This window comes from Neopelma chrysocephalum, unplaced genomic scaffold (assembly GCF_003984885.1).
Source record: "Neopelma chrysocephalum unplaced genomic scaffold, ASM398488v2 Primary Assembly neopelma1_24, whole genome shotgun sequence".
Lineage (NCBI taxonomy): Eukaryota > Metazoa > Chordata > Aves > Passeriformes > Pipridae > Neopelma > Neopelma chrysocephalum.
In genome coordinates, this window is record NW_020897693.1 from 35961718 (window position 1) to 35977986 (window position 16269).

Consider the following 16269-nt stretch of genomic DNA (forward strand, 5'->3'; position numbering starts at 1 on the left):
CAGTGCTAAGCTCTCTACAGCATGCAATCCTCTCTGGTTTATTTTTATTTTATTTTATTTTAAATTGTATTCTAAGATCATAAGCAAAACCTGTTCTTGCCTTCCTTCTTGTTCTTGGAAAAGTACATTAAAAAAAATTAAACTGTTTTGAGCCTTGAGAGAAACAGTTCAGTCTGGGGAAAGCTTTTGGGTGACAGGCTGTTCTAGCTGACCTATTTCCTTAACCTTACTATGGCTAACACTAGCTAACACTGTACCTTGTTAGCATCTACTGGGTGAAGGCAGAGCTGTCCTCTCTCTGTCAGGCACTCTGTATTGCTAAAAGCTAATGGAGTTTCCCCTTTGGATCCAATTTGAGAGATCTATGATTTTAAAGCAACACTGATTTTTCAGTTCTGAGTGCAGCAAAGTAATTAACAGCTAAGATTTAATAGGAAACATAGAGTTGTACTTTCTCCCTCCAATAAGGTGAAGTACAAACTTTTCCTGGGCTTGAAGCTGACTGGCTTTCTTTCTGGGATTCTAAAACTCAAAAACACTTGCTTCATTATTTCTCATTTCTGCAGAATACGGTGGCCCTTTGCTCTTCTAGTAAAAGAAATGTAAGAAATAGGACTACTTTTCTCATATCTGTAGAGAGCAGCATATGATGGGAACCATTACCCTTTAAGGCATCCATCTCAGTTCTGGAGACATAAGAGCATTTAGAAGGACTGTATCTTTACCCAGATTAACTAAACTAATATGAATACAACAAAACCAGCCTCTTTTGAAGTAAATCTGGCGGCAATAATGTTGTTGAAACATCACTTATGACTATAAACTTTCCCTTGCCATCCAACTAGGAAAATTGCATTTGAAATCTGCCCTCTTCCTGCAGTGGTGCTGCTAAATAAATGAGTCACCTGTGAACTACAGGGCAGTAAATACATCCACCAACACCTAATAAAGCAAAGCAGAGTGAAGTTCCAGTACTTTACGGTGTCACTAGAATCCTATGATGTATTTATAGCTAGCTTCACAAGTTTTCCTATTTTTTATTATTTCTTTTTATGGTGCAGTCCTACAGTTTGGCTTTCTTGGCTTTCCTCGTTTTTTGCCTAATGCCCAATGCTTTGCAGCAAAGGAAGGTTGGTAGGCAGAACATAGGACAACTCCCCATCAGAGGGAAGCTCTCTGTTTCTCCTGTTTATGGACTACCTAGGCATTTTCTATCTTTGGCCAGGGTGGTTTGAAGTGATGCTTTTCTCCTTTGTACATCCCCCGCACCTAAGCTGATACCTCTGTATGTGGGGAAGGACTGGTGGCAGATTGAGTACGGGAAAGCAATTTTTTTTCGGAGCTTAGTAATTTATTGTCCATTGAGGGCTTTGTCTCCCACAGCAGCCCAAGAGGTAAGTGGCCAGCATATACAGGGGCTTGAGTATGGAGAAGAGGCTATTGGACTGTTAAAGGGGAATTAAGAGCTGAAGGATGCTACCACAGTTTAGTCATCAAAGAAACAACCTCTTCTATTTTCTTCTCTTTCAGCACCAGGGCAAATAGTTGCAGGAAAGGGGCAAGGAGTATATCCATGCAGTTCCCCGGCTGTTTCCTCTAGAATTACACTTCCTAAATCACATTTATTTTCCATACAAATTAATGAATTTTTCCCCTCTGCCTTCTGGAGAAGCAGCATTGAGTCCTCAATGTTTAGACCTGTAGGTCCTGTGGTCCCTTTGACTGATTCTGTAATGTGTGATGCATTCTGTCCTTTTTATAATGCTGTAGCCAGAGAAAACACAAACTGAAATGATGGGAGGCAGATCTTTGTTGCTTTGCTGCATTGCTAATAACTAGCCGAGTCTGAAACTTATTCAGATTTCCTGTATTTTACAAATAAGCTGCTCAGTAATGTGTATTTAATACACGTCCTTCCCCCTTTCCCCTAAATCAGGCTCCCAACTGCACAATAAATATTTCAAAGTACTCTGACTGTGGACTAAGAGAAAATCAGGACTTCTGTGGAGAGGGACTCAAAGGTACCGACTCATGGGTCTGCAGAAGAGTGTTATGCAAGGTTGTATCCCTCCTCTTCTCCCAGGTGGGAGCAGGGGGCTTCTTCCCCACAAAGACGGGATCCTTCTGGGTATCCCACCACATATATGGCAACAACTTCAGTTTCCTAAAAAAACCCCTCAGGGCCAGGAATATCTGTCTTGCACAGATAAACTGCTCTGTGCCCTGTGTATGGCAGTGCAAATTTGCCATCCAGCAGGCACCTGCACCACAGGTTACTCAGTCCTGTCTCCAGCTATGTGCTCCATTGTGAGGAAAGCTGATATTCACACTTTATACTACCAGCATGTCCTGTTTAGGATGGAGAATCCTGGTGTCTGTTCTGTTCAGTTCCCATGTCTATCAGTCACTCACTGGCTCAACACGACTGAGCCTGTCTCCTTATCTGCAGAATGGCAAAGTAATACCTAAAGCTGTTGAATGGCTTCATTATTAAAAGATTTTAAAGCACTCTGAGATTCTTAGGTGGCAAGTATTGGATAAATGTGAAAGTAGTGTTCTTGCTTTCCACAAACATTGATTAAACCCAGCAAAACAGCAAAACATTTCTGATTGCTCTAGCCCCTGATTTAGATCACTTATACTATAACATAAGTTACTACAAAATAAATTACAAGCATATCAGGCTCAGCTAGAAGTAGTAGTTGTGCAACTCAGGCTGATCATTACAAGTTACTGACGTATTGTACCAAATTGAGATTAATGACCGAAAACATGGCACCTCTGTGTTAGGGAGATACTTGAGTCCAACGGCAGGTTTCTGAGGCGGATGTGTGCACACCTACAAACATGGATCTAGAGGGGAAAACAAGAGAACTTACAGTCATAAATAGTTTATTCTAGTTAGTATGAATAAATGAAGGAGAGGGAGGCAGTGCAATGCAAGGTGAGTCCTGGGGCTGGTTGACTCCTTTTCCAAAGCTCCTTATAGACTCCCTGAGTGATCCTGTGTAAGTCATTTCACTGCTGGTGCCTGGCATACCCAGCGTGGCTGGGGATTTTTGCCATGCAAATTGACAACAAATTACTAGATAATGTATTTACTTATTAATTTATGGGCTGTAAACTCTGGCTCCATCCCTCACTCGCCGAGGATTAAGTGCAGATACACCTGTTTGGACTCAGCCTACTGTTGCAGGAGCATTAAAAAAAAAAAAAATCTCGAAGAGCCATACGAAATTTTAAAGAGCGCGGTCATTCCTGGATCTCCCTTTGCTCCTGAGCAGCTTCGGCCGCAGGACGAGCAGTGGGACGGGCCGGAGGGACGGCGTTTCTCCAGATAATCCCCTCGCTGTGCCGTGTCCGAGCACCCCGTGCCCGCTGTCCCCCGCGCCCGGCCGGCGCCCGAGGCACAGCGGGACGGCGGCATGAGAGGAGGTGCCCGTGGCAAGCGGGCACGTCCCGTCCCCGCACGGACCAGGTGGGCGCGTTTCCCCAGGGGCTGCTCGGGGCAGGCAGCCCCCGCGACCGTGGGGGTGTATGCCGGGCTCTGGTTCCCTGGCGCGGTGCGAGGCGCTCCCCTCCGCTGGGTCAGCGCTGGGGAGTCCGTTGCGAGCAGTTGCGGGAGCTCGGGGTGTTTCCCACCGCTGCCCGCGGCAATTTCGGGAGCCCGGGGTGTTTCCCGCGGCAGCCCCTCAGCCCGTCCTGGGCCCGCCGGGCCGGGATACCCGCGCGCGGGGACCACAGGAGCGCGTGAATGGCGGGGGAGGTGCCGCCCCCCCGGCCCCGCCTCCCCCCGGAGTCAGCCAGTCCCTCTGCGGAGCGCTGCCGCCGCCCTCATTGGCTGGCCAGGGCCGGGACATTTGCATGCGGCTCGCCCATTGGCGGAGCCGCTCCCCCGGCCGCCCCGGCTGCGCTTCACCTGCGCCGCCGAGTTGCCCGCACTTGCCGCGCCGGCCGCCCGCGCCCGCCCCCGGCTCCGCTCGCTCCGCGCCCGCCAGCCCGACCCACCGCCCGGACACGGCCGCTGCTCCGCGACCGACCGACCGACCCACCGCCCGGGGAGACCTGGCGTTGCCCTCGCCGGCTGCGCAGGGTTAATCGGCTTGAGCCCTCGGTCGCCTGGACTCGTGGGAAGGAGGATAACAATCCAGATTGCTGTGTGTGTGTTTGTGCGCGCGCGTGTGCGTGTCCTAGCAATTCTGCATTGCAACACTTGCTAGTGGAGAAGCGACTGAAATCCCCTGGAATTGGGATAAAAAAAAATCAAAATATTACCTGAGGTCTCTGGCTTATTTCTTCTTTTTCGTTTTTAATAGTCCCTCTCAGCAAAGTGAGAGACAGGGATCGCAGGCAGGGAAAAGTCCTCAAGGACCCCGTAATCCTGGAGGAACCCGAACAGGACCCTCGCGCGGACATGTGCGGCTTTCCTGCGCACTCCTGGAGGCTCAGTACAGCCGAGGGGTTCTTGCCACAGTAGATCCAGCCCTGGGAAACGGCGCGTCTTATTCGTCTCTGTGTGGTTACTAACCTTCCCCCATCCCTCCCCTTCCCTGCTAGCACTCTCTCGCACACATACTGTCTCTTTGCCTCTTGAGCACACACGCACACCCCTAGAGCCTCGGAAGCAACTCTCCTTTCTGCTGGCATGGGTCCCCTGGCATCATGAACGTTATTCTCTCTCCTTGGCTGGAATTCAGACTGCCCGTCTGTAGGTGTCTTGTGCCTTGACCATGCACCTGAGAATAGACCCCAGCATTTGCCCGGGACGCCGCCCCGCCTGGACCCTGTGGATGTGCTCCCTCTTTTGGGGATGTATCGTCAGCTCTGTGTGGAGTTCCTCTAACGTGGCTTCTTCTGCCTCCTCTTCCTCGTCTGTTTCTCAGGCTCAGTATGAGCATCACTTCCACGGCAGCAAGCACCACTCTGTGCCTATCTCTATCTACCGCTCCCCTGTCTCCCTCCGAGGAGGACACGGTGGGTTCCCACGCTTGTTTCTTTTTAACCTTTTTGCAGAGCAACTAGAGCAGCAGAGGGGAAACAGGGACGATGGCTGTAACTCCCGGGGAGGGGGGTCCTCCCAGCCCCTCATATTTCTGCTGTTATCTCCCCTCCCTATTAACCCTCCACTCCTCCCCTGCCCCTCCCCGAGCAGAACCTAGAGCTGAGGACGCGCCTCTTCCAGAGCCAACTTCCCGGCCGGTGTGGTCTAGCAGGACGGAGGGTGGGGGCCGGCGGGGCTGGGGCGGGTTCGGATCGCTCTGTGCCAGCGTCGAACTCCTCGGGTCGGCGGAGGGGCATCTGTTCCTGTCCCGCTGGGGTCCTCCGACGAGGAATCAGTAACTCCCTGGCTCGTAGCGGCTGCCATGGTCCTTGAAGCACCGCGTCTTCCCTGCCAGCCACCCTCGTTTTCCCGGGCACGCCACTGTGGGAGTGCCGGCCGGGGGCTCCAGGGTTGCCGCCGCTCCCTTGCCCTGCCTGCTTGCTCGCAGCCTGTCTGGGTGAGGTTGACGGGTAGCTCGGTGCGTGCAAAGAGAAAGGCGAGCTCTCCTTACCCCTGCTGCTGGCTTCCTGCTTCGTGCTTGGTAGTGTCTTCCCGGGAAACCCTGGGGCAGGAAATAATAGGGAGTGGGTTTTCACTCTGGCAGCAAAGGAGAAGAGGAAGACAGTGTCTGAGAGATGCCAAGGGGGAGTGAGAGGGGGACCGGGCAGCATCCTACTCCTGAAATGCTGAGCAATGCTCAACAGCTGGGCCAGCACAGCTTCTTGCCCAGCTCTCCTGAGTCTGCCCAACCTGAGAGGAGTTGGTTCAGGCCTGGCTGACATGGGGGCTTGCCCTCATCTCCACCTTCTCCTCTCTGTCCTGTGTCCCTTAGCTTCTGCTCTCAGCCACATCAGCTGGGAGAGTCAGGCAGGCCAAGGCCAGTCCGTTTTCCTGCAGGACTGCCAGTCAGGGTCAGTTCTGGCCTTCCATCATAGGAGCATTCAGATACAGAATCATATCTGTGCAGGACCAGAAGAAGAACCAGTGTCAGAAATGAGGCACAGGAACACTTGGAAGGAGAGGGGAAGGGAGGGGAGAGCCCTGGGACAGTTGGTTGAAATGCCGCATGACATGGCTGCAGCAGGCACTATGAGGATGTGCTGGCAGGGCTGCGTCAGGGCTACAGGGATATTGAAACCTGGAGTGTCACGGATAAGTGCTCGGATGACCAGCAGAGCAGTCTGAAGAGTTCAAATGGCACAGCGATGAATGGACCTTCAATTAAGTCTATAGGTACATTGGCAGAGTTGTAGAAGGAGCTCAGTATTGCAGGTCTGAGCTGAGGCGCATTGGAGAGGGAAAGGGCTCAGGAACAAAGCCAGGAGGTGGATGCTGCAGGTCAAAACGGAGCACCAGCAGAGCACGGCTGCGCTAGCCACTAGCTGGAGGTACTTTGGTAGAGTTGCTGGAAGGCATTGGAAGAGGTTGATAAGAAGCTATGCAATGTAGGTGTCTATGCTCTGGCAGAGCAGGAAGGGGGGGCTCAGGGCGCTGCAGAATAGCACTGTGCTACAAAGGCAAGGACTCAGGACTGAAATGGCACTGGGTCAAATGGGTTGAGCTGGAGTGCGCAGCCAGTTCTGCAAACATAAATGGCACTATCCTTTCAGCCTATCAATCTCCCACTTCTTCCCCAAAGTTCATATCCACCCTAAAATGCAAGAGAAACATTAAGACCCCACATGGGAAGGGAACCAATGCCATGCAAAACATCAAGACCATCTGTTAAGCACCACCCATGTGAAACTCAGTTATGGGTTATTAATCACTAGCAGCAGGAGTCCTGTTATTTGCAGCAATACTTGAGGATCATGTGAGAGAGTCCCTGTTGTGCTAAGAAATATGGGGGATCAACCAGTCCCTGCCCCACAGGGTTTCCAACAGCCCAGCTTCTGTAGCTGAGTGCTCCTGTGATGGAAGGGAATAGCAAAGTCCGGTTCATAGGTCACTTGTGAGGAAATGAGAGAAGGATGTCACAAAATGTGATAGTGGTTGGCTTTGACAGGCAGTATTCTGTGGGAGACTCCACAGTCTGTTTCTTGGTCAAGAAAGGATAGTTCTTTTCTCCTTGATGACTTTTGCATCTGCCCTCAAAGTCCAGCAAAGCCTCATTTAAGAGCCATGAGCAAAGCTGTTATCAGCTTCAGTGAGAAACTGGCATTTTTGGTGTCCTCATTGCAGAAAGGAATCAAGGGAAATAGAGAGCTTGGGAAGCTCAGGCTGGTACATAAGCCAGTCTGAGTTTTGGTTTTTTTCCTTTCCTAATCGTGCCATGTAGCAAAGCTGGCATAAAAAACACCTTTGGCCATGAGTTAGGGGGTGGAGGGGATGGACAGAGAGAAGAGATTGAGAGAGAGAGGAAGAAGAGACCACGAAGACAGCTGGTCTTGTAAACACATATGTGGTTTATTGTTGTGTTTTCTTTCACTGTTGCACAACAGAGTTCCTTGGAATTTGGATTTGTAACAGTGTTGAGCTGTGCACTCCCTGTGTTTCCTGGGATTTTGATTATTTGTTTTTGCTAGAGGGAAATAAAAAATTCATTCTGACTCCTGCCCTACTTGGTGGCTGCATTATAATTCTGGTTTTGGAAGGAATCAGATCAGGATTGTGGCCACTCCGCTGTGTTGTCTTCCAGCCCTGCAGTTCTGACCACTGAGACTCAGTCTTGTATTTAAACATATTTTCCTTTTTTCTTCTACATTCCAGTGGATTTCAATCTGTTTGAAGAAGCAAATTAGTATCTAGCACAGAGAAAAAGTAAATGTCTCACAAGGCATGAGCACTTGTTTGGAGTGTGTTTAGTGTTCCTTTAAAATCAGTGGAAAACCTTCTTGTGGCTTACCTTGAACAGGACCAGGCCCAGATCTGACAGTCGTTACAGTGCTGGGGTTATGAGAGTTAATTCTGAAATCACCGAGCTGGTGCTTTCCGGTACTTGAGCTGCAACCTGCAAATGTAAAACTTGGCACAGTGCATGTTCTCAAGGAGAAAGTCTTTCTAACAGGTTTACCTCCCTGTCAGCAGGGGAGTGAGCCTGGCCAGGCAGGGGACTTCAGCAAGTCAGAACAAATCTTTTTGCAATGTGAGAACCTTCCTAGACTGGCAGAATCTTTACCCCCAAATAATAGGAAAGGAAAGCTATGGTTCCTCTTTGTTTTGCTAGGGGCTTGTGGGAGAGAGGAAGGAACAAAGTTGGGCTGTGTTTATTGAAAGTCCACATGTGATGAATCCTCCTGCCTCCCCTTAGCTATTTAGCACCCTGCTGGGTCAGCTGCTTTACCAGAGCCTGCAGCAGTGACTTCACAGCCCCTCTTTCCACATCCTCAATTGCCTCAGCTGATGAATAATGCATGCCTCTGGTTGACAGATAAAATGAAGAGATTTGTGCATGTTTTGTCTTATTGATGAATTAATTAATTTGGTTTCTCTTTTTCTCCTCCAGCTGTTTTTTCTCTGGCCCTACTTAATGGATGGGGAGCAGGGATGCACAGAGGCGACATGTGATGCCTGGTGCAGATTGCCCCTGCCTCCAGAGTACTGCTCTGCAGAGGCAACTATGGGAGCGTTGGTGGGCACAGGGTAGTTTCTCTTGGTTTTCACTTTCGGGGGGCCTAGGTTTGCTGACACTGTTGCACAAGTCAGAGCAAAAAGCAAAGGTCTGTCATGAGAACTGGCAGTGAGCAATCACCAGATCCTGTAGGTGTAACTCTCAGGCCTCAGTTGATTCTTAGAAGTTCTGTGTTTTATATGAAGCATTTCTTTCTCTTATATCTTTTTTAAAATCAGCAAATAAGAGTGAATGCTTGGACAGATCAAGAGAATGTTTCCATAAAATAGGCAGGTATTCTGCAAACCAGTGTCAAAGCTTGCCAAACACAGCTTTTACAGTGTGCCTTCTGTATAATACATATGTCCTCCAGTGTGACCTGTTCCTCATATCAAGATCCTATGTTCTTGCAATCCTGCCTTTTCTTTAAAATAGAAAACTAATTCCCTGTCCTTGGCACTGCCCGTTCCCCAGTACAAAGCAGGACCTTCCCTTTTCCCCCATCATCAGGAGATTACTTTGAGCAAAGGTTGGTAGCTTTAACAAAAGGGGGAAAAATTGCTCTATACAGAGCAGTCAGTGATCCAGTAAAATGAACTTCACTCAGAGCTGAAATTAAGGTTACAATTAAATTCTGCAAAGGTGAAAACCTAGAAGTCTGCCTACTTTCTGTGGCTTGCCTCCATTCTCCTATCAACAATGAGGCCTAATTTTTTGACAAAGACTACTGCTTCTGTATGCCTGAATGTTTATGTTCCCTTCCTCAGAGACATTAACAATGATTAATTATTTTTAAAGTAAGGCAAAATCTGCTTAAATTGTCTCAAGCTGGCTGTCCAGAAATCTAAGCGTCCAAACTCACAAGTCCCTTGTAGCTGGGCTTTGCCCTCTCTGTGCTTTGTACGTCTTCTGAGAAAGCACTGTTTTCAGTTGTTGAACACAGGAAAAATCTGGTGCGTACAAAGGCTGTTTCCTCAAAATGAGATTGCTGTTTGACTTATCCTTTGCATACTTTTATATGAAACAGTTTCTGATTAGGTGCTTTGACTTCTCATTCAGTGCACAGTATTAACTGTTCCCAACTTGGAATAGTTTGCATTGATCTGCAAAACTGATGTTTAAGTCTATTCACCTGGTACTTGTTACGAGGAGATCCCAGTGATATTAGATCTGGAACATGAGAAACTTAATGTCATTGTTGAACCCTGTCAGTCTGATTTAATATATGTCTCTGTGCTCTTTGAAACACTGCTCAGACCTGTACTGCTGAAGGTACAGTCTCTTAAGACATGTTTAAAAAAGCCCTCTTTTGAAAGCTACTTTGCACTTGCTCAGTATCTCATAGCACATTTCGCAAAAGTAGGAATGATAATCTTGAGTCAGAATTAGATCAGGGCTTTCTTCTGCCTTATATTTCCTTTGCAATTTAGAGTGGAGAGAGGTTTCTTTTCTTTATCATTTCTGCTTTTGGGTAATACAGCCCTGACTTTTCAAGCAATTGCCACATTCTGCTGCAAAGGTGACTGCATTTCAAAGACAGATGAAGGATCCTGCTGTATGCTTTGTATAGGCATTGAAGTTGTAAAGAATATTGGGTTATGTGACACCAGCTATGTAGTCAAAATAGTGCAGAATGAGAATGGTACCTTTTATAATATTTCTACATTTAAAAACGTAAGAATTTTTTTAATAATGCTGGCCAGTTTTCCTTGTTTTCTTGTCCTTTCTCTTCTATTGCCATGACATGAAAAGAAATGCTTGACCAATGTTATGACAGTCACTGGGTTATTATACACTGTGCTTTTGGAACTTCCAAATTTCTTACACAGGTCTCACTAGAAGGAATAAAATGTACCTAGGTCATCTAAAATGGGAATAGTGACAAGAACAGAATAGTCTCCAGCTGGTGGTGGGGAAGTTCCACAGTTTGTCATACAGAAGGTAACCAAATAAAGAGCTGGAGCTTCTAACTGCAAGGAAGATAAGTTTTGTCTGTGAAGTACAAAAGATGAGCATCCTTCTATTTTTTCTTTTTCCATGTGCTGTACCTTAAGAAGACTGGCTCTCTGTGTAGGTGCCCAGGATGACAGTCCTGTGCTGGTTCGCTGACTTGGTGGGGGTTTTTTTGGTGTTTGTTTTTTTTTTGGGGGGGCGTGGAGTGGTGGTGGGTTTTTTGTTGGTTGGTTGGTTGATTTTTTGTGTATGTTGTCCTAGTGGGCTTTGATAACTATGAAAGGTCACTCACACTAGCAAAAAATGGTGGGTTTCTTGTCTTCTGTGTAATTTCTGTACATAAGACGACATGCAGTGGACCGGTGGTTCTGATTTGTTGCATGACCTTGACAAGACATTACTTTCTGACTTGTTTTCTTCATCTGGGAAATGAAGAGAAAACCATTTTTTTCACCTTGGTGAGGTGCGCAGCCCTGGTACACCTGTGTGCTTTGACATCCCTGGCAGGAAGCCATAGAAATTAATGAAACCCCAGTAGTCCTTTGGGGCTTTAGATGTCAGAGAACCTTAAAAGAACAGCCTGCTTCTACCTTTTGCAGGACAAGCAAGATGCCTTCAAGTTCTGAACATAGATCCCGTAGTGTTTTCCCTTATGGCTTTAAAGCCTGGACAGGCTCTAGAGCCAGATCCCAGCATTGGTGTTTCTGAAGGAGCAGGAGAGCATTTTAGCAGAGAGCTGGCTGTGCCAAGTTCCAGGCAGCCACTGGAGCCAGGGACCTGCCAGGGACCATGGCTCTCTACCACTTTTGTATATTACTTTTCCTGTAGTGCGTGCGTGTGTGTGTGTGTGTGTGTGTGTATTTTGCACATTAAAACATAACTACTTATACTCCTGAGTGACTTCCCTCCAAACTATGAATTTAAAGTACTTCTGACACTCTCTTTTAGAATTTGAATATGCTTTGGGTCTAAATTGTGGTTTTTGCTACATAAGAAACTAATGGAAATGATCTGCCTGTTCCTGCAGTTTACAGATTGTACGCTTTATGTCTAGAGATGTATATTTAGGCTGGTGTTCTGTATGGTGTATTAAGATGGAAATGAAGTTTATGTGACCTATAGTGGTTAGAAACACGAATAGTGGGCTGATAAAGGACATTGCTAAATTAATCCAGTGCTAAGGTTTACTTTATCATCTCTTAGTTTTACACCTTTCATTGTTTTGCATTCTTGATGACGGAGAACAGGAGAGTAGGATGTATTTTACAGTCTATAGAGGGCCTTGTGTCTGCAGAATATCAAGGGACAGGGTGAATGAATCAGAAAGACCCTTTGCTTATTCTGTGACTACCACGTGGTAGAGAATGAGGGAAGACTTTGTTTGCTAGAAGGCTCGGGAAGAGTACCCTCAGTTTAATCAAAAGGCCAGGCTCCATTTCATAACTGCAGGGTGAATCTGTTTCCATGCTATCCTTCGAACATGGTTTGGAATTTAGGATAAATTCAGCATATTAAGCAGATCAAATTATTGGAAGATTACTAATCTACATTAAGCAGACCAAATTATTGGAAGGTGAGGGGAGTTGAAGTTTGTTTTTTTTCCCAAAGTTTGATCTTTAACATCATCCTGCATGACATCAACTGATTGTCTGGACATGCTTGGTGAACCCTTTGATTCCTTACTCAACTGCTGCACTGCCCAGTGGGGGTTTTCATGAGCACAGAGACTAATAGTGAATGGGGTAACATCAGACTGGTGACCTGTCACTGATGGGGTTCAGCAGGGCTCTATCTTGGGCCCTGTGTTCTTCAACTTCATAAATGATTGGACATAGGACTGGAAGAGATACTAAGCAAGTTTGCAGATGACACAAAACTGAAAGGAGCTGTTGACTCCCTTGAGGGCAGGAAGGCCCTGAAGAGAGAACTTGAAAAATTAGAGGACTGGGCAAACACCAACCATATGAAGTTCAACAAGGGGAAGTGCCAGATTCTGCACCTGGGATGTGGCAACCCTGGATGTATGGACAGATTGAGGAATGAGATGCTGGAAAGCAGTGTCACGGAAAGGGATCTGGGGTCCTGGTTGAGGGCAAATTGAAGATGAGTCAGCAGTGCCCTGGCAGCCAGGAGGGCTGTGTCCTGGGGGGCATCAGGCAAAGCATCGCCAGCCGGTCAAGAGAGGGGATTGTCCTGCTCTGCTCTGCACTGGTGCAGCCTCACCTTGAATATTGTGTGCAGTTTTGGGCACCGCAATGTAAGAAAGATATTCAGCTATTAGAGAGTGTCCAAAGGAGGGCAATGAAGATGGTGAAGGGCCTTGAGGGGAAGCCGTATGAGGAGTGGCTGAGGTCACTTAGTCTGTTCAGCCTCGAGAAGAGGACACTGAGGGGAGACCCCATTGCAATCTACAACTACCTTGCAAGGGGAAGAGGAGGGGCAGGCACTGATCTCTTCTCTGTGGTGACCAGTGACTGGACCTGAGGGAATGGCCTGAAGTTGTGTCAGAGGGGGTTAGGTTGGATATTACAAAAAGGTTCTTCACCCAGAGGGTGGCTGGGGACTGAAACAGGCTCCCCAGGGAAATGGTCACAGCACCAAGCCTGACGGAGTTCAAGATGCATTTGGATGACACTCTTGGTCCTCTCCAGGCTAAGAGTTGGACTGAATAATCCTTGTGGGTCCCTTCCAACTCGGTATATTCTGTGATTCTGTGAAAGCAGCAGAGTATAGAAATTCCCAAAATAATGTTGGGAAGGCAATTACAGGGTGGTTAAAGGAGAGAACACACAGTAGATACAGTAGACCTGAAATCATTGAAGAAATGCAAGTGTTTTTAAACAAGTGAACTAAAAAAAAATAAAAAAAAGACCTGGTTCATTTTGATTAGGTTATTACCCTAACTGGACTATACAGAGAAAATGGGTTCTGTCAACGTCTCCACTTGGCTATCTATTCTGGAAAGATTCTCACTGTCTGATTTAACACTTAGGAAAGTTACAAAAGATGAAGTGTGTAATTTAATAAACACAGGGATTCCTGAGTTATTTTGATCATCTGAGAGAGTTTCACTCCAAAGACTATTGGAACTTGTAGTTCTATAGACACATTTTTTGACCTACAAGCACTATTGGTCTTCTAGTATCTGGTAAAATGAAAGTGGAAATAGTAGGTAGAAACCTAACATTTTTCTCTTCTCTTTGTTTGTTCTTTATTTACTTGTTTAATGGTAGCTTTTCTTACATTCTTATTATGCTACTGATAATTATGATGTCCTGGGCTTTCATAGAAGAGTTTGTCATTCACTGATGTTCACTGAGTGCAGTGTTTAAGAATGCCGATGGCCTGGAAGGACCTAGAGTAATCCTAAATTTATGTGGCCTACATCTAGTCATCTGCTTCCATAACCTCTCTGTAGGGTTGCAGGAGGACCCCTGCTCCCCCAATATCATCTTTTCTTTGCAATTTAGTAATGAATGACAAAATTATTCCAGGTTTCCCTGATCTTGCTCCCCTGTGTGCAGTCCAGCATATTTCTGTCATTGTATGTTTGGAAGATACTGATGGCTTTGAATGCCTTTTCAGTTTTTATTATCTCACCATGGAGCCTACTCTCCTTCCTGTCCCCTCATGCATTCGGAGGCAGTTCATTAGAGGCAAGGAAAAGGTAAAGAAATTAATTTTCCTTGAGAAATGTATTCAGCGCCTTGTAGAGGCTTGAGGAAGAGAAACAGAGCAGAGAATTCTTACTATCTTCTTTTCAAACTATTTTTTTTCTATGGAGAATGTGGAGAAAAAAGTGTCTGTGCCCTACAAACATCCCTTCACCTGGGAGCTTATTTTTATGACACTTGGCACTACGAACATGCCAGGATTGCAGTAGGCTGGAACAGAATAAGGTGGTTGCCTGCCCTTCAGAATTAATGTGCATTGGCTTAGTATAAAAAGAGTATGTCTTGTAACCGAATATCAGGGTGGCAAGTTCTGCTCAGATGAATGCCAGTAGTGTATATCAAAGCTTATTTCATTTCAGGTAATTGTTATTTCAGACAGGTTAGTTTCTACTAAACAAGCCTTATACTTAGGCTACTTTTCCTGGCCCAGTCATTAGGAAAATAAACACTGGCAAAACAAGCAGCCTCCCCTGTTTGACTAATTAATACTTGATAGCTGTTTTAAAAATGGTCAAAACCTGAGCCTTTTCTGCATTCCTTGGTGAGAAATTTTGCCACTGATGTCAGTGAAGCCCTACTCTAATTTCAATGGGCAGTGCTGAAGAGGTTTTTCCTCAGCAGCACCATGGAATAGAACTGAAGACAAGAACCCCTAAACATTTTCCCTAGTTCTGCTACAGGCTTACCTTGACATAAAGGTTGGTGAATCATACATTGCCAGGTGATTCAGTTTCTCTATGCTGTAGTGCAAAAATATGATGAGATTTTAAAATCTCGTTAGATCCTGACATAACCCATATGAAAGGAAAAGAACTATATTTTTACTGTTCTTTCCGAACATACTGGCAAGGTATTTTCAAACTTCTGCCAGAATATTTGCTCCTTGCAATTTGGGGAATATCATAGTACTATGGCTCCTGCTACTTTCTTTGGATGAAGTCCTGGGAATTCATCCTGTAATGTCCTTGGAAGGACTGGTGACTTTTTCGACAGGAAGCTGCAAAGAAATAGTGATCCTCATCCCAAGAATACATTGTCAGAAACATGGGGGATGCCTGGGCTCAGTGGTTAAATGCAGTGGTTTTTTTCAATCATTTCGTTCTGAGACTGAGTTTCTGCTGCTGGTGACTGTTTCATTTACTGCTTCAAGGAGCATTATGGACATGTGTTTCTCTTTGCTGTTTTCAGAAATCTGGGGGGGATGTTTTTTGGCCAATGACCCAAATTGCTGACCCTGTCCCCCCAGCCTCTACTTTCGGTATCCCTTTTTGCTGTTTTCTGCTTCTGTCACAAGTTAGATCTTGTCTGCAACTCTTCAATCAATTCATTTAACCAAAAAGTGTGAACAAAATTATCAAGGTGATTTCAGTTGGCAATAGAAAGAAGAGGGGAGGGAGAGGAGGAAAATGGAAATTAAGCTGACGTATAAATTCATTCCCATTCTTTCTTTCTCTTTGATCAGAAGCAAAGGAGGGAAGGATTATCAGAAGAACTATTAAAGGCCGAAGTAGTTCTCAAGAAAAGACACAGGCAATTTGAAGCTAGAGGAAAAAATACACTCAATAAACAGGAGAAGAAGGAGCAGTATGAGAGCTCAGCAATAGGGCTGCCCTGTTGGCTCCTCTTGTTCTGAGCTGGGGTGTTTCAAGGTGATCTGCAGAAGGCTGTAGATCTGCATCTTCTCCACCAGAGCCCCATGTTGCTGATGTTCAGTTTACAGTGGTCTTTTAGCCTCATTTTTTGACCTTGGACCTAGACTTCAAAGTATTCCATATGTTTTTATAAGTTCAGTTACTGTGATGATTTAAACACTCATTTAGCTTCCCCCCCCCAATACCATTGCCTGTGTTCTTGGAAGACCTTAATACATTTAGCTTATCACCTATCAGTCTAAAGAGTCAAGGCACTTTTTCTGCAGAGGGAGAAAGGGCGGATTCTGTTGCTGCTGGGCATGGAGAGAGCTATGCAATGCTTTGTGTTACTGAGAAGGTCACTAGGACAGGCCCAGGTAAAGGCTGGGCTGTACATCAGTCTGCAGTTGTGCCTCGGGC

At 46.2% G+C, this 16269-nt stretch overlaps 1 protein-coding gene across 27 annotated transcripts in view; it reads left to right on the forward strand.

Annotated features, from left to right (window-relative positions):
• NRXN3 (neurexin 3) overlaps nt 1-16269 on the forward strand; it is a 1019488-nt gene that overhangs the window by 642724 nt on the left and 360495 nt on the right. For 2 of the 27 annotated variants that reach the window (XM_027672893.1, XM_027672900.1), the window contains exon 1: nt 4015-4974. The exons of 24 other annotated variants lie outside the window; for them this stretch is intronic. In XM_027672893.1, coding sequence (XP_027528694.1) covers nt 4731-4974 — 244 coding nt within the window. In that variant the 5' untranslated portion in view covers nt 4015-4730. Of the gene's footprint in view, nt 1-4014; nt 4975-16269 lie in introns of those variants that run through there. One more of the 27 variants, XM_027672867.1, reaches the window with a different exon arrangement.